General features: G+C 47.5%; 1 protein-coding gene across 2 annotated transcripts in view; it reads right to left on the bottom strand.

Annotated features, from left to right (window-relative positions):
* PIK3CD (phosphatidylinositol-4,5-bisphosphate 3-kinase catalytic subunit delta) overlaps positions 1-19,110 on the bottom strand; it is a 764,407-nt gene that overhangs the window by 482,973 nt on the left and 262,324 nt on the right. For both annotated transcript variants that reach the window (XM_069610020.1, XM_069610019.1), the window contains 2 exons: positions 18,281-18,430; positions 17,736-17,825 (listed from right to left, as the gene is read on the bottom strand). In XM_069610020.1, coding sequence (XP_069466121.1) covers positions 17,736-17,825; positions 18,281-18,430 — 240 coding nt within the window. The remainder of the gene's footprint in view (positions 1-17,735; positions 17,826-18,280; positions 18,431-19,110) is intronic.

Genomic DNA, 19,110 nt, shown 5'->3' with positions numbered 1-19,110 from the left:
CAACACCTGTAAATCGGATTGCACCTTGGATGTGGCCACTAAATTGTCTGGACAGAATGCTCGATCAAACAGGCCACTAGAGTTAGTAGAACGCTGGTTTCAATTGGGAAAAGGTATGGTCATGCACTCAATTGGACAGCCCTACCTAATTATTAAGGGTCTTACCCAAGCACTCAGAATGCTCAACCCATCGATTTCACTGGCGGTAGAGAGGAAAGGCACCAGTTCAACCTTGGCCATTGAGTATGGAAAGAACTTTAAGGGCTTTGGGGGTTGGAATAGACGGTTCTTACCGCCAGGGACGGGAACAATACCATTGGTCTTAGGCCATAGGTGGCAAGGTCTACTTAATTGACTTGCCTTTCGCATTCAAAGAAAATCGACCACCCAGGTCCTTCCCAATGGTAGTATGCTAACCCAACCAGATGGTGCACTAACAACCAATCCATCGCCTTCAGAGACCTAAGAAAACGATACAGAAGAAAATATCTGACCAATATATAAGGTATGTATAAAATCGCACTACGCCTGTGGACACATGACGCAGGCACGGCACCCCATCCATGCACTCTAGAATGCAGCTATGGCTATGTCAAATCCGGTCTAGCAGCTTGCATAGCAGTCTGCACGGAAACCCCTGACGAGCCGCAACACCTCTGCCGCTAGTATACAGCGACAACCTATGTACAAATGCGGTCTAGCTGGGCACATTGTGAGTCTTCTGCACTAGCACTCGCTTAACCACTGACAGCACCAGCCCAAGTGACTGGGCCACAGTAAGCAATCCAGAGGTCAGCCAACCCACCTGGTCCTAACCCGGCAAAATGCACACATGCATTTTAAAGTAAACTCTTTGAAATTTCCCATACATGGACTTTGGTCGCTGAGGGCATTCCAACCACAAAGCACAATGAGGCCATGGAAATGGGGAAATGGCACTATATAAATGACTAAAATACAGTAAAACACTGCCCTCAAAAGGCTCCGGTATCCTAAAATGAGATGCATGCACAAAGGCTGGGAAATATGGGACTCAAGAGGAGGGTTCCAATTAATCCACAGTGAGACACCCTCCCCCCACCTGTCTGGGAGGAGAAGGTGACATCTGAATGGAATTAGGGGGTATAGACTGGTGGAGAAGTCTCTTTTCCAGTAGATGTAAACTTTCCTCAGAGCCTAGGTCTGGAAATACTCCATCAGATTAAAAGACCCAAGAGAGTTTGGGGCCTTGTCCAAATTGCTGTTATTTAAGCTTAGGGGCATCCTTTCTTAGGCATGGTCTCCTCTTGAGCTGGGGAGCAACTAGCGACATTCTAACCCATTGAGGATGACGACACAGCATGCTCCCTTAAAGGGACTTAAGATTGGTGAGGTTCCTCCGACATGGTAGCAAAAGCATAAAGCAAAGACTTAACAAGGTCCTCCCATCCTCCTTGAGAACCGGGTGAGCTGGTGCTGGATGTGGTGGCAAAAGGTTTCAAAGAGCCCTCCGAGCCTTTACAGGACCTGGGTGATCCAGAGGAAACCTGGGCAACAGTAAGATGAAAGGCAGCGCAACTCTGCAGTCCTAAAACTGGGATAAGGCACATTGGTCCCCTGGAGCAAGCACCGGTAGAAGCTACCTTATGGCAATGAAAGGACTCTGAGGATTCCCCTTCCGAGAAAGCAACACATGGGCAACATGTAACCCAGATGGGATGACTTCGAAAAACAAGGGTCACCTTACCTCGGGCATTACAAGATACCTGATGTTCCGTCATGCTGCAATGCAGGGACCAAAAGTGTGTCACAGTAAAAATATACGCTCCAATTGAGATCCGGGCCCATACACTCAAAATGAAATGAGTGCATGTCTTCATAAGAAAAATGCCCACTGCAGGACTTGAATAGCTTAGACACCTTAACCCCACCACTGGTGGGCATCTTCAGATTTGACAGTGCATGTGATGTGGCAATAAGAACCAAAAAGAGGGATGGGGGGTAGGAAGGAAGGTTGCATGAGATCTATCAATGTTGGAGAACAGGAGTTACAGGTAAGTAACTTATTCCTTCTTCAGCACTAGATTGTTAATGGATTCACATAATTGCTCTTGAATAAGATTATACAACAGTACATATACGCAACCAAAACGGGCAGAGGCACAGCTCAACAGAAGAAACCAACTCACCCCTGGAACACTCGCCACATGCAAACAGGCTGCGAAGCACTGTTTGGCTGACTCGGGACTCCTCCCTGGAATCCCTATCGACGCAGTAGAACCTTGTGAAGGTATGGACAGACCTTCAAGTGGCTACTGACTAATCTGTGGATGTCGTCCCTTCTCCCCAGGGCGAGCCCGATCCATGGGGCAAGGCTGGTGCATCCACAGTACAATCATCCCCCTGGGGGTGGTGCACCGGGGGAGGATTACATGGGAGAGGAAGACCCTTATGTGATCAGGGATGACCATTCCCAGAGAACGCGGTATACCTCTGCTTTGTCACACCCTCCCTCTTTTCCCAAGCCAAACTCTCCTTCCCTCTTTTCAACCAGTACTAATATCTGCTCCAGAGAACTGAGTTAACGGTCTAGTCTCTCACAGCATTTGATTGGTCAAAGGAAATACAAAAATACAGAGGGAAACCAACATGGTCGGAGCCATCCTCGGACGAGGACACATGAGAGAACCCGACCTGCCGAACAGGGTAACACTCCAGGAGACGCTGTGAACAGAGCAGAAAGGAAGCACAAAAGGTAGGCCAGGCAACAGAAGCTACCTCGTTCACTGCCCGAACAACCCTCCAGGGCGTCCCGAAGTCCGGCAAGCTGTCAGAATGCAAGAACGCAGCTCTAGACACTGCAGAAGCAAGAAGAGACCCGAACACTGCCAGAGTCGCCCAGTGGAACTTTTTTGTTGGCAAGATCTGTCATCACTTTAAATTCTGGAAAGATCATCCTTGCACATTAGGTTCAGGTTATTAGTGTTCGGGTCAGAAGCAGGATTTTTGGACAAGACAGTGAGAGACTATTCGTTTGACATCCTGACATTTTCCATAGTTTTCTTTGAGGCAGAGAAACCCCTCTTAGCTTTACGGACAGAGAGGCCGTTTTTCCAACCCTTTTACTGGTTAATAAAGGTTTATAACCAAAACTATGTAACCTTTGTGTCCAAGCCTTACTTCTGCACCCTCACACTGCCCTGCAGATGTTGAGCAGGGGAGCACCGGACAGGAACTTCATCGAAGCCGCGGCTCTCGTTGAGTGTGCTCGGTCTTCCTGGAAGGGGCCTGATGGCCAGACGATGGCAGTAGGAAATGCAACCGACAGCCATCTCACAATGGAAGACTTTGAAAGGGCATTGCCCTTGCTGACAGGTCCGAATGCAACAAACAATTGTGATGACATTCGGAACGTCTTCGTGTCAGCTACATAGAATATGAGGGCTTGGGTGACATCTAGAGAATGTAACTATCGCTCCGCCGAAGACAAAGGAGAACAAAAGAACACTGCTAGAATCAAGAGCTCATTAGAGGTGGAATGCAGAAGGAAATTTCGGCATGAAAGAAGGTTTTGTACGAAGGACCAACTTCGACTGATGAAAAGTCAAGTACGGAGGCTTGCAGAAGAGGGCCTGCAGTTTCCCCACTCATCTGGCTTAAGTAATGGCAACAAGGAATGCAGTCTTCCAGGAGAGATACTTCAAAGAAGCTCTGTGGAGAAGCTCTGAAGAAGGGCCCATTCACTTTGAAAGGACCACGTTTGAGTTCCTAAACTGGAGCGGGAGCTTAAACAGGGGGAAGTGCGAAACAGTCCTTTGAGGAATTCTTTTACCAACCTCTGCGACCAGAGGGAAGACGTACCTGATGCACGTGCGTAGCGGGATACAGCAGCTAAATGCATCTTAACTTAAGAGTGTGCTAGACCAGCATGTGCCAAAGACAGGAGGCATGGCAAAAAAAGCCAGAACGTGCAACCGACCTAGGTGCAGAGTTGCACATCATATTATAAAGTGCTTCCACTTGCTTCTGTAACAGGGCAATGTAGATGGTGCTTTTGCCCTGGCTAAGATGTTTCTCCAGCCTGCAATAGGTTTCTGAACTCTAGGGCTGCAGGAGACAGGCCGTCAATATGAGGGACGCTGGGTCGTGGTGTAGGACGGACCAGATGCACTGAAGAAGATCAGGGAGCGGTGGCAACCTGATGCAGGGAGCCACCGACAGGTGAAGTAGGTTCGAGTATCAAATTTGCTGCGGCTAAGCCGGAGCTACCAGGATATTCGTGCAGCGATTCGGTTTAGGTTTACTGAGAACTAGTAGAGGGATGAGGCGGTGGGGGTCGGGGGGACGTAAAGGAACAGTCCTTCCAATGGGAACGAGAACGCACCCCCAGGCTCAACCCTGGAGAAGGTGACCTTGGTGGAGTTCCCATTTGTGGCAGGACTTGGGTTCCCTGCTGAGTATGATATTGTGGATCCCTGGGAGATGGAAGGGAAGTAGTAACATGTTGTGCACCAGCACCCATGTCCACAGAGTGCCTGTGCTTCTGTAGACTGGATCAGAGAGCTGGTCCCACCTTGCTTGGGAATAGAACATGGTGGTGTTGTCTGTGAAGACACAAACCACTGTGAGAAACCAGAAGGTATCTCACCCACAAGCCCCCAGGGATCCGTCATCCAGGAAGCCAGGACACGGTCATCGCTTTTGGATCCAGTTCCTGGCAGTGTCCGGGGAGTGGGACACCGGATATTGAGACGCCGGATTCCCTTACTTGTAACACATGTACCCCATCCTACCAGGTAGGATATTTAGGAATTGTACCCCTTATTCCCCCTTTACAACACAAACACTTTCTCACGGACAGCCCGTTTTGATAGAAAACATGCTAACACCCGAGCCGTATACCCGACATGTCCCAATACAATTGTCAGATGAGCTCAGGCAATTACTGACCACCACACACACCAGACTTCTATTCCACTTCCCGACACAGATAAAAGGCGGAGCATGAGAGCACACTCTGAGCAAGGCAAAGCACACGAGGAAACAGCAGTTTCAAGACAGCAGCTGGGCAAGAGAGGAAAGACAGCAAAACCGAAGGGGATTGCAAGGAGGGAAATTCCCTTGACCTTTTCGACAAGGACTCATTACTTTCCAGAGACCTCAAGAATAGAAAGCGCAAGACCTGGAAACCAGACTGAAGAATCCTGCATTGTGTGTCAGATACCCGGGGCCCTCCCGCGTCAATAATCAAAGCGGGGAGAATCACCAGCCGCTGTGGTACTCTCCTTGGCTCCAAGAACAAAGCTGCCTCAGTGAAATCAACATAGCTGGTGAGTTGGGGAGACCGATACAAGACTGGTCTGTGTTGAAGCCAAGTTTGCAAGCAGTAACATTGTATGGCGAGCGCTCGAACAAACATTGTGAAAACGTGTGTGATAAGAGAAAAGTGAAGTGGTACTGCTGATGAGTGATTGAACTTTAAAGCAAGCTACAATACCTATGACAGAGTGGTCCGGCACCACATGGGTGCTCAATCGAAGTCTCTGTAAGGTATTGTAAGAAACTCATGGTGGCAATAGTAAAGACAGACACAAGTGAGCACAGTTCAAGGGTGTTTATTAAACTGTATAATGGGTGAGAAAAACGCCCAATCTAAATCTAAGATGGGATCAAGCTACAACCATCAAATAAGAATGCAGTCCTAGTGGCGTCTTGTCAAATAAAAAGGGCCTATACTAAAAAAACCTATTGCCAATCCTTACAACTAAGTTACAAAATTAGTGTGGGATAATGTTCATCAAGAAAAGAAACAAGAATGAACTACTAGTTTGGATGTCAGTTTTAAGGCATAACGCTGCGGCGAGTCTGCCCCCCTCACAGGAGCATGACGAGAGAAGCGGCGGAACCCGAGCAGGGGGAGGGTGGCTGGGTGTTAGTTTTCCAGTTTCAGTTGAAGTTAAGGGCGTTAAATGGAGTGAATGGGCAGCACACGGCACAAACTACGGAAGGACTATTGTAAAGGACATTGAAATAATACAGACAATAAGCGACCGGAGTAACATGGGACCGGAACCATGTGACAGCAGCTGTGGCTGCATCAAGAGGCATGGATCCAGGACCAGGACACCGAGGGAGATGGGTACGAGGAGACTAAAGGGCAGGGTGCAAGGACACGGCAGTGGGATAATGGAGCCAGGCAAACAAAGAAGATCATGGGACCAGACGAACTGACGATAGCCACCTGGAATGTGAGAGGACTCAATGCGTATGTCAAGAGACTTAGGGTTTATGCCTGGCTAAACCGGATGAAAATTAAGATAGCGATGTTACAGGAGACACACCTCACAAGAGACAGACAGGCCAAGGTGGACAAGAAATGGGGAGGACAGATATACAGCGCCACATATTCAAATTACACACAAGGTGTACTAATATGGATTGCCCCGGGGGTCCCGTTCCAGCTACTCAAGCAGGAGATCGACACAGAGGGACGGCTGGTATTGGTGCATGGCATGCTAGAAAGCAAAGAGGTATGCCTGGTCAACACCTACGCACCGTATACTGATGCAACAGACTTCTTCAAAAAGCTAGCGTCCAAGTTAGCGCAATATATAGGGAGGCTACGTTCATCTGAGCCGGCGACTTCAACTGCACCTTGAATCCCCTCCTCGACAGATCTGATAATAAATACAAGAAGCCGGCGCCCCCAGCCAAAGAACTGCATAGGATCCTGGAGCAGCTACAGCTAGCAGACGTATGGAGGCAGGTTCATGGGGAGGCGAGGGGTTATAAACAATATAGCGCACCACATGGAACATTCACACGTATAGACTATATATTTGCGGGCAGGGAATCACTACAAGATATCACGGGAATCACCATTAAAGCACGCACACTCTCTGATCATGCCCCAATAGTGGCGACATAGGCACACACCGATAGGAAAGCCCCTATCCCAACATGGCGACTTCGAGCAGAGGCCCTGAGAGAGGGTGAGTTTGAGGAACACCTCCAGGAGGTGATCAATGATTATTTTGAGCAAAACGAGGGCAGTGTTGAGAGTGGTGCCGTATTATGGGACGCATTCAAGGTGGTAATAAGGGGAGCGGCACTAGGCAAAACAGGAGGATTAACGGGAGCGGCCATGAGGGAGCTGAATGAACTCGAGAGGGTGATCGAATTGAAAGAACAACGAGCGGGGTTAGAGGGGGAGGAACCTGGAGAGCCGATAGAGCTGCAGACTAAATGTATGTTGCTCTGGGAAAAACTAGGGAGGCTAAACTATGGGAGGTACCTACAGCGGTTACACGCGGAAGGGGATAAACCTAGCAGGCTCCTGGCCTGGCTTACCAGACAGGAGAATAAAAGACCACACCGGGACAGAGATCAGGGACCAAGGGCACATTAACGCAATGTTTGCGCGTTTCTATGAGCAACTGTACGCCCTGAATCCGGAAATAGACCCGGAGGACATAACAGATGCACTGGTAGAAATAGGGTTGCCGAGGCTAGAGGAAGAACAGGCTCAGCTACTAGATGCACCCCTCACGGTGGAAGAAATAGAGATGGTGATCACAGAACTTCCCACCGGCAAAACCCCAGGCCCGGATGGGCTTCCGGGAGAGTTCTACAAGACGTACAAGAGCGGCATTGCCCCGAAACTGCTAGAGACATTCCAAGACGCATATGAGACCATGCATCTCCCGACAAGCCTGTCGGAATCAATAATTGTTCCGATTCTCAAACCAGGGAAGCCCCCCAGGAAATGCGCCTCCTATAGGCCGATATCCCTTTTAATCAGGACGCTAAAATACTAACGGCAGTCCTAGCCAACCGCTTAAAACAGGTAATACCCACGCTGATCCACCCGGACCAAACGGGCTACGTTCCGGGAAGGAACACGTCCTGGAACCTCCGCAGACTTCATCACGTGATAGATGAGACAAATCGACTGCAAGACGAGAGCGTAATAGTGTCTTTGGACGCTGTCAAATCTTTCGACTCTGTGCGTTGGGAATGGCTGATGGGTGTACTCGCCCACTTTGGTATCGGGGAGGGGTACCTCCGATGGATCAGGTTACTATACAAGGAACCCAGAGCAAGGGTGAAAACTGGGCGATTCATTTCCAAGGAGTGGAAGATACATAGGGGAACCAAGCAGGGGTGCCCGCTATCGCCAATGTTATATATTCTGGCCCTGGAGCATTAGAGCAGAATATAGAGACACCGGACTGGACATAGATTGGGTACTCCACCAAATCTCGCTATACGCGGATGATATGCTCCTATTCGTAAGCAAGCCAACCACAAACCTACCCTGCCTCCTAGAAGTGATTAGGGCGTACACCAGGCTTTCGGGCATAGCGATTAATAAAGAGAAGTCCCTCCTCTTCCCCTTGGCAGGTCTGACACACGTCCCCCCACATTGTCTGCCGGACCTGGGTCTGACATGGGCGCACTCACCTTCTAATATTTGGGTATAGGGATACATCATGACACCGCTGATACCCATGCATCCAACACGCTTGTCGCTCTAGAAAGAGCACAGCGGTCAATGACCTTCTGGGGGACACTCCCACTGGGAATGATGGGAAGAGCAGCCCTCTTGAAAATGGTGGTGCTGCCCCGCCTATTATACTTCCTCACGAACATCCCATACAGCATACCCAGGGCCTATTTCGCTAAACTAAACACAATAATGCATTCATTCCTATGGGGGTGGGGGGAGAAATAGGATCGCAATAAGGACCCTGCAGAAGGACTACAAAGAAGGGGGTATCAGACTACCGGACTTCGAGAAGTACTACTTAGCGGGGCAGCTGCAATTTGCAGTAAAATGGCTGGGGGAAGACGAAACAATAGACACACATTTTCCAGCCAGCACTGAAACAGTATTACCTAAGGGAAATACTATGGCTCGACAGACCCCGGCTCAGAACCCTGCCGAACATGCTCAACATTGCAGTGGACTTATGGAAAAGAGTGTGGAAACTCCAAGGGGTAAAAGATCCGCAGTCAACGCAAATCCTTCTAGCGGGTCTCCTGGGAGGGAACACGAATAAACTAGCAACATATCGAGCACACTGGGAGGCTAAAGGCGTAGCACAAATCGGAGACCTGAGAAGCAAGGGAAGGTGGGCGGACTTCCATGAAATGGTAGATGAATATGAAATACATATGGGTCAATTCATCCTATATACCGGCATGCTGAGAAACATCACGAAAAGATGGCCAGATTGGGAAGACCAGGAAGAGGAAACAGCATTAGACGTATGGTATGACATTGCAGAGGGAACGCACACAACCTCCAGGTTGTATGAACAGCTACTGAAGGCCAAAATCCCACAGGAACAACACACGAGGCAGCGTTGGGAGGAGGAGTTGGGGAGACCCCTCAGTGATCAAGAATGGACCAGGGCCCTACGATACCCAAAAAAGGTATCCAGAAATGCAAGATTTAGGCAGGCGCAGCATATGTAACGCACAGAGCGTATCTCACACCCAAAAAGATGAATAAAGTCCAGACAGGAGCCCAGAGAGGGTGCCCCCGCTGCTCGTCGGAAGGAGCGGACATGGTACACATGTTCAGGTCCTGCTCAGTGATACAAGAGTTCTGGGACGGGATCAGACTTAAGATAGCAGGAAGCGGACTTCAAATCCAGACGGAACACCCCGAAAAGTACCTACTGGGCCTCTTCTCAAGAGGGGGTAAGCATGAATCGCATCTGGCGAAGATGAAAGATTTAATAAGTATATTGGCCAAGAGAAGGATAGCAATGACATGGAAGTCAAAGGAGGGCCCGCGTGTGGAGGCATGGTGGTCAGACCTTCAGAAGTGGACGCAGGCAGAGACAGTGGTGTGGACAAGAGCAGTGATAAGAGGGGAAGGTGAAACTGCGCACAAGTTGACTGCATGGAACACACTAATACAAAACCTCTTTGGCCACCCGGAGGAGGGAAACTCCGAAGATCCCTCGGAAACAGAGGATCCATAGGCGAAATAGTAAGGCCAAGCACGAAGCCCAAGAATAGAACATTAGGCGTACCAGACCTGGTGATTATGGGATGAATCAATATTGATGAGTGGAATAACTATTGTCAACTCCATGAAGGTCTCTTCCAAACAGGTTGCCCATTTCTCATCCAGAGCCATCAAGGAGAATATTTCCTCTCCGCCCCAGCTCTCCCCGATCTCTGCAATCACTCATTTGCCACTGGTTCTTTTCCATACTCCCTCAAGCACTCCCTTGTGCGCCCCTACCTAAAAACCCATCAGCAGAGCCTTCCTACCCGTCCAACTATTGCCCCCATCTCCATCACCCCCTCCCTGGGGAGACTGCTTGAGAAGTTGGCCCTCCCCCATCTTAACTCGCTGAACTGGTTGACGGTTTTCACGACCATCAGTCTGGATTCCGAGCATCCAGAGGCACAGAAACTGCTCTCAACACCCGTGAAGAATTACTTGCATCCCTTGACTCCTATTCCCCTGTTGTCCTCCTCCTTCTTGATCTCTCTTCTGCATTTGACACAGTGAACCACTCCATCCTCATAAAAAGGCAGCATAACACCCTTGGTATCCTGAAGCGGGCACTGGACTGGCATTACTCCCTTCCTAACCGATCACTCTTCCAAAGCCATAGCGGGTTACTTCTCCTCCCCTACTTCCTCGTCCAGCTGTGGCGTCCCGCAGGGCTCCATTCTTTCACCATGGCTCTTTAACATCTACCTTACTCTGCTTGCACGCCTCATTTCCTCCTTCTCCCCCAACATCCAGTGCTATGCGGATGACACACAACTCTTCTTCAAACTTCCTACAGACGCCCTTGCACCCTCCTTTATCCCTGACTGCCTCTCTGTCATCCAAGCCTGTTGCACTTCTAATGATCTCTGCCTCAATGCCAGCAAAACGGAGATCCTCCATATTGAGACCCCTGCACCCTACTTCTTCCCTTCTCTGGCCTTCCTCCATAGGTTCTCCCCCCGCTCCCTCCTCGGAAGCTAGAGCCATCTTTGACTCCTCTCTCTCCTTCCTCGACTGCAATCTTCGCCCCCCGTTCCCCAAGCGACTTCTGGTTTTATTTTATGACATGTAGCTCTTGGTGTCGTGACCGGTGTCAAGGCACCACACGCAAATGTGGTGCAGATCCATCAGACATTTGCGAGCTGCAGTCTCTGCAGTGCTTGAATCCCGAGACTCGGGTCGCGGAAATGGTTGAGCTCTCATGATGGAAAAAAAACGACAAACGTTGAGTGGATTTATTGATGTATCGATCGCACTGGACCTCTCGAACAGCGTGCTGAGCATGTGGAGAAAATAAAATCGGAGGTACGGCGGCATAGTGACACAGTATATGTAAGACAAGTGATGTCACGTCCAGAGTAGACAACCAAGCATAGAGTGAAGGCGGATCGACGACCGAGTCGAGGTTCACTAAGCCACCTGTCGAAAGGTTTCCCAAGCAGTTGACGCTGTGAGGGATATCTATCTGAAGAGGAATATGGGGGAGAAAGGCAATCCATTGAAATCAGAGCGTGTACCTTTTGTCTCCAGAGAAATACAATCCTCAAAGGAGTAACTGCAGATCAGAAAGTTATCGCAGCTTAAGCATCAAACAATATTAAGAGCAAAAAGATTAATCAGGGAGCATCACAGTAGCAAGAGACAACGCATAGGTCTTCGACTGTGTGGTGTAGCAGAGCTCTTAAAAGGGCGACTAAAAGCAGCAAAGCACATTCCAGCCTGGATTAATGAGGAAAATACTGAAGCTGTGGTCTGTTAGTGAAATGAAGCTACAAGTCCATAAAGAAGTTACGAGAAAACAAGGATAGGATACTTAATATGCTGGAAAACAATGCAAGGTTAAAAAAAAAGGCAACAGAGCTTAGTGCAAATAAAGTGCAAGGACACAGCATAAACATACAGTGTTAACATAAAGCTGAAGAAAGTGACAAGAGGCAATAAAAGGAACGTGGCAGGAAATTAAACATTCCAAGACTTGCAGAAGAGAAAACATGAAACAATAAGTGTTACAGAAGAGGGAAAAACCAGATTAATACAAACAGAACACACAAGAAAATTCTCTAATTTAAGAGAATGCAATCAAAGTAGGCCATTAAATAATAAAAGGTTACTACTAAAAAAAAAAGGAGCACTGAATACCCAGACCAGAAAACTGGGCACCAGACTATAGGGATTTTGAAGTTTACTATGTATCCAAAACAGAGACTCTCCCCCCCCCCCCACTTTAGTTATGCATGGCCCAGTCCGGTCTGCACCTGACCATATCAATTTTTTTCCTGCATGCAATGAACATGGCAAATAGTGTTAGGGAGAATTCTCTGTTTAGGCTGAATTTCCCTACCTAGTGAGTCCCCCAGCAGCTTTGCTGGATTTCTGGGGTTTATTTTTTTCTCCTGCCAAGAGTGAGACTCTTTTACCCTCACTCTTGGGCATGTTGAAGTGTGTTTTCTTGGTTAAACCTTGTGTTGAATGGGCTATGGGGTCTTTTACTCCATAGGGCCTCATGTATTTTTTGGATGTGGGTTACACAGCACCCTCTGTGCCGTAACCCAGGGGTGTCCTAGGGACTCCCCAACATAGACTCCATACCCTGGGACTGACTACTGTCTCCCAGGGCATGTAAAGTCACCAAAGACTTTACTAGTCTTAAATGCTGAACAGAACCAGTACAAACCATCATATTGTGGACGTACTGGCTGGGGCAATTCGATTGCCCCAGGGTCTGTTAGTCGCGGGGGCACGTCTCCGTCCCCCCTGATCGAGTTTTGGCTGGTGGCAGTGGAAACTACTTTTTATATTTGACCGCGAATATTTTCCTATGGGATTTCCCATTGTTTTAGGCTAACACATTTAATTATTTATTTACGGTAGCCTTAAACATACCGCCGGTTTATATATTTATTATTATAACTCCGGTTGGGATTTTTTGCCAAAACTTGATACTAAAATGGCGTTGGCGTTCGCCTCTGTAACTCTGACCCAAAGTGGAGCCCTTTGTCCCACTTTTGGCGGGCTTCTCCACAGAAGCCCTCCAAAGTGGTGCCACTCTGTCTGGGGTACTTAGGAGGGGTGGAGGGGGATTTAGGCACCCTGGACTGAGTTACCTAGGTAACTCAAGTCGCACTCCGTCCTGATTGGCCCAAGTGGTGAGCCGGCCGGCTCACCACTTAGCATGGTTGAGTGACAGCTAGGCTGGGTGAATGGGGGTTTGCTGCATAAAAGCAGGGCTTTGGGGACTGGAACTTCAGAAGTCGCCACAGGACCTAAGAATCCAACGAGGGACGAGCTGAGCTGATCTGCTACGACGACACCGCCGGTGGAGCCCTGCTGAACCATCTCACCACTTTTCCCGACGACAACTCTTAACGGAGTGGCTCCTTCCCTTGACTGGTGGGGACAACCAGTTTTCACCTTCTTTCCGTTCTTCGAGGTATCCCGTGGCCGCCTTGCCAGTGCCAAGCACCCCGGCAACCGGAACCCCACCACTTTTACCCCAACCGCGAAAGTCGGTACAACCCTTTAACCGGAGGACTCCGCGGCTGGTTTCTTCCCGGGCAGTGCAACGACCTTCTTCTTCTGCTCTTCAGCGAGATCTTCTTCTCCCCTGACCGACGTCGAGCCTTGCTGCCACTGCCTGGAACAACTGCCCCCGCTGGAGGATCCTTCCCGTTAAGGTACCGTGTTCCGCCTGGCTTCCCTTGCCACCGACTGTACGAGGTAGCTTTAGCCCTCGGCTTTCGATCCTGGGATTGCCTGGGACACTTTGGCTAAACTTTCTGAGCCTCTCTAACTCTTTTCCGAACTCTTTTGCAAGACTCTGAATCCCTACCAACTGTGTGATCTTGGGCACGTTTTCGCTCTGTCTGCTCTAAGAGTGCGCCCTGCTTAGTGACTTTTGCTCACCTGTGACTTTGTGCTTCGTTGAGCTTACCAAAAGCGTTCTTGACCTTAGAGTGGTGTGGTTATCCTAATTCTGCTCTTTTTCCCTCCCTTCTTTAACCTACTAGAGTGTCATCTAACGTTAAGCGCTCACCTCTGTTTTAATTATGTGGTGTTAACCTAGAGTTGTCTAGATAGGAATAAGGATTGGGACTGCTTTCCATATAACTGTGTTTGGAGTGTTTTATTATATTTTGCTAGAGTGTTTTCAATTTGTGTGTTCTAAAAAATAAATAACTATATACTTTTGAAACCAATCTCTGGTCAGTGTTTGCTTGTGCTATTGTGCCTGAGTACATATTGTGTATACTTTGCATACTGCCTAACTCTTCTTGAGGGAAGTCTGACTGCTCAGCCACAGCTACCAGGTAAATCTGGGTGGTGCGGACTACTACCAAGTGGGTTTACTGCTATACCTGTAGTCTTAAATCTTTTGCAGTGTTCCCCAAGGGAACTGCACAGGTTTCTGCCTAACAAATAGGAGGGGGGGGGGGGTGGCAATGCAGCACTGTGGATGAGTGTTTACAGTCCTCTAATAAAAAACAAGTCCATCTACTACTACTAAAATCAGGCCTTATTTTTTCGATAATTCCCTTTTATCAGCAGCAACATGATGTATATGTGGCATTGTTATGTTAATTCAGGGCTGCGACCCCCTACTGATATCTACTGTTAGAAAAAAGCTCACAGGCACTCATAGTTTGGTAGAGTAAAGCTGGAGACTATTAACACTTCCGACGTCACAGTAATGTTCTCCAATACGCCACATCTTGCTATATCCTCCAAGGAATAATCAGGGAGCATGTGTTCAATAGTCAGGATGCATGTGCCTAGAGACTGACATGACTGATTGACATGTGACAGACTTCATGACTTTGTATACTATTAAAATCCCAAAACAAAAAGATTTCAAGATGGAGTCCACAGATCGAGTGGTCACTAACCCCAATTCCAGAAACGAAGAACATTGTATACAAACCCTTTGCTGTACTTTTTTTCCTTTTTGTTTTTATATGGTCTACTTGGATTCTCTTTCAAGGTGGAGAATGCTGTTTATGTCTTCTCGGAGTCTGTTCTCCTTCTGGTGGTCTTTCGTGTGGTTCTAGGTCTAGTAAACTGGCTATGTTTTTTGTTTCCTTTTGTTCCGCTTAATGCTTTTGTGTGCCTTATTCTGTGTACATCAACTCCGGCAATAGTCAATTTCCTGACAACTTCCTTTTCTTGGCCCTCGTCACTTTCCTCACTTATTGTGACACTATTTTTACATGGTGTCCTTTTAGTTAATTCGCACTTTAACCTATTTTGCATGTTTCACCCTGTAATTTGACTCATTGTTGTATCCTTGTTTTCTGCACCTTCTTCCAGAAGCCTGCCAAATAAAAACGATTGCTTTCCTGACAATTGTACCCACACTCAAAGGCTAGTACAGCATTTGAAGTGATGTGGCATGTCCATGGCTTCAGCATATTATTTACTTAAGTTAGGTCATGGGATGGAACGGAGGATCTCTGCGCTAGCTTGCGTAAATTGGTTTAACCATAAATTGTGGTTGGTGTTGTGTCTCGAGCTGCCTGTACGTGGGTTTCCAAAGGGACAGAGCTCCTGCAGTCCCAGTTCTGTGAATGTACCTTTTGTTTTGGGGAGTGGACCATGTTGTACCTTGGCGCTAGATCAGGTATTTACCTGTTCATTTTTTTTAGGAGTACTCTGATTCATTCTTAAATAATCTTTGACACCATTTTGGCTTTGAGAAAGGTTGTCTTTATGGTTCAATTGGTCAATTGTATTTTTTCAGTTAGCAATGTCACTTTTGTGACATGCATCCTGGTGTACAATTTATTCCAACTATGGTCATAAGCTGCGTGTTTAGGATTTAAGTGCCGACACGTGTTTCAACCAAAGGTTTTTGTCAAAGCAAGATTTGTTTGTATGAATTCCCATAGAGCGCTAATGGTCTCAGGCTATTCAGCTGATCACCGTGAGACCAGCAGCGCTCTACGAACCCAGCCAGGCACGGATGCTATCCAAGCAACCATTTTCGATCTATTCCAAGACCCAGTCGCCAAATGCCCTTGGGTCCCGGCAAGGGGTTCAAGCGACAGGACATATTAATCTTTAAGCCTGGGGAGTAGACATCCCAACAACCCCTTTTGGAGTCTTATTTCTAAAAGACTGTATTGCTGACCTGTGACTGGTTATCTAGCAATTTCCCCCAGACTGGCACATTGTGATGTTTTATAAGGTGCACATATGCAAAAGGTTAATAACACAATACAGAAGTTGAGACTACAGACGGATCGACTGCTAGAGAGCTTCCATATTTTAGATTGGCTTCAACAATGCCCCCCGCCCACCCAGAAATCCATACCGCTGAGCAAATTTCAAAATGGTATCTAAATGAGACACTCCTCCGACTCAACATTTGTTTCTGCTTAGCATCCTCTTGTTGAGCGATACAAGATAGTGGTGGCATGCCTCAACTTGAAATATATGGAGAAAAATAAAAAAAATCTTCCTACTTTGCCCAGCTCCATCGCAAGACCCTTTTATAAATCACCAACCTATGCCTATCTACCAGCCATGGACAAAGCAGCCAGAGTTCATGCTATGTAGAAACCTCCCATCTCAAGGCCCCAACCCCAACATTTTTATCAGGAGGCATAAAAAGGAAAGATTAAATGAACCAGAACCAGCCAGTGTGTTAGGAGTTCACATACTCATTCAGTGACGGTTTGGGTTATTTTTTTTTAATCTGAAAGCTACCTAGCATGTTTGCTGACAAATTGTGCATGCCACACCATAACAAAAAGTAACTGGTGTGGTCTGAAGTAACCCCAGCAGCCACAATGCATGGGCTTCATCAGAATAGAAACTCTCTACGGCTTTAACCCTCAGTGTGCTCTGTGTATTACTCATCTCAGCAGCAAGATTGTGTGGGTCCTTCTCAGACCAGACTGTTTACAACAGACCTCCCACCCACCCCTTTCTCTACACACTTTCCCGCCGTGGTTGTTATTTTAGCAAAATACCAAGAAAGGTCCCTGGGGCTTCAAGGAACCTAGCCCTAATCAGAACTCTGCATTTCCTGTTTTCAAAAAGCTGACAAACCACAGTTCGGCGGCATGATGGGTAATGGTGGTTTTTGGGGGAGGGGGGTCATATGACCCTTCACACAGTATTTTGTGGAATCAACAAAACAATCCACAGCACAATGAGCAAGACAATAGGAGACAGATCATGTGGGGGGAAAAAAGGAGAGAATGGCGAGGGAAGTAAAGAGACTAAAGAAGGAAGAAAGCAACAAAGGATAAGGGGGTAAAATAAGAGGTTTGAAAAACCATAAGATAGTAGGGGCAGGAGAGGAGTGGAAGAAAAGGGGAGGAACAAGAGCAGGAAAAAGTGGAGAAAATTAGGATATGGAGGGGAGGAGGCAGATAAGAATATGAGGGGAGCAAAGAGGGGAGAGAGAAGCTAGGTGCACATGGGGAAGTAAAAAAGGAAGAATGAAAGTAAAAGAAGAGAGCTAAATAGGGGCATTTGGCAATTGTGGGGATAGTGTTTTGAATAGAAAAAAGTGCAGCAAAGGAGAGTACAGAGAGTAAACAAGGAGAAGAGGGAGAACCGATGAAGAGAAATTCAGGAGGACATTCAAATGCATCAGAACAAGAAGTGAGGTGAGAGAAAGGAGAGGGAGAAGAAGGATAAGGAAAAGAAAAAAGGAGAAGGGAATTAAGAAATTAACAGAGAAAGGAAGTGACAAAAGTGGAAAACCAGGAGAGGGGGAGACTTAACCCACCTTCAATCCATCCTCTGCATTCACTTTGCTGCCCTGCACGAGGTCAATGAAAAATGGTTGTTCCAGACTCCACAGGGACACGTAGGTTGGCTGAGGAAAAATGTGAGTGATAATTAGACCACAAAACCCTGGTGGGAGAGAATCTTGGCCCTGTGGGTTAGAAATGAGACAGGGGGGGAGAACGACACCAAAGATGTGTGGTAAGAGAACCAAACCCATGTGGTAAAGTAGACAGACCCAGGTGAGAAGCAGAAGGTGAGAGAATATGCTGTGCCTCCCCAACTATCCTCCTTGGGGACTTCCACACATTTCTTTTCTGGAGAAGCAGGGGGGAACTCACCACACTGGGGCTTGGCAATTTGCATTGCCCCTCATAGGTAGATTTGGGTATACACCATAATACTGGGGAGTTATTTAGAGCTAAAGAGGGAATTTAAACAACCAAACACAATTCCCAAAGTGACTCTCTGCTCTGTTGGCTTTAGCGCAGACCCCAGTCCTGCTACCATGGCTGGCAGGATGGAATCCGATTTGCACATACTCACCTTTTTTACAGGCAATGGCGGTGGCTTGATGCAGAGCTTCGGGACCTTAGCCACGCAGTTGGCCTGAGCGTCCCTCATGGCGATAATGGAGGAGCAGTGGACCATGGTTAGGTGAGGATTGAGACCGCAGTACAAGCAGCTGCGGATGTACTGAAAGAAAAAAAGACAAAAAAAGACAAAAGAAAAAGATGTCAGTGGTACGTACAAAGCAGACAATAGGCATAGTTCACAAAACCCCTGCAACTGAAATGAGCTAAATATGGAGCGGGAACTGTGGGGACTTTCCACACTAACAACACTGTAGTGCCTGCTCTCCCATCACAAACAACAACAAGGAGACACATTCCTATGGCAACAGTTTAGAGTGTGGGCAAATGCGCCACAAGGCCGGAGCATACTGTGGTGGTATGTGGAAAATCCCATCAGAAAAGAGATTAAAAGACAAAACCATTCACTTTGAAAAGACACACAACATTTTTCACCTTGAGAAGCTGGAACTTTTCAGGCCATCTGGCACAGAGAGGGCGGCCAAAAATAAGAAAAATAGCATTTGCTAATGTCATCATGCACTCTCTTTTACTTGCCTAGCTCTAAATGAATTAGTCCAAATGCTAGTTAGACCATATGACCCCAGATACGCCACATAGTCTTTATCTAACTGGTGAAAACTATAGGGCAGCAGGTGAGGGGCATGAAGGTCAGTCTCTGGAACAAGAAACATATTTTAACATATAATTGATATATTTCACTATACAGATTTACAGGTTACAGAACATGAATTAGGATCCAAACATTCCACTATAGTACATGGTGTACACAAGTTAAGGTGG

The sequence above is a fragment of the Ambystoma mexicanum genome, chromosome 8 (genome assembly GCF_040938575.1).
Source record: "Ambystoma mexicanum isolate Mex_15411 chromosome 8, UKY_AmexF1_1, whole genome shotgun sequence".
Lineage (NCBI taxonomy): Eukaryota > Metazoa > Chordata > Amphibia > Caudata > Ambystomatidae > Ambystoma > Ambystoma mexicanum.
This window is presented reverse-complemented; position numbering and strand designations above follow the sequence as displayed.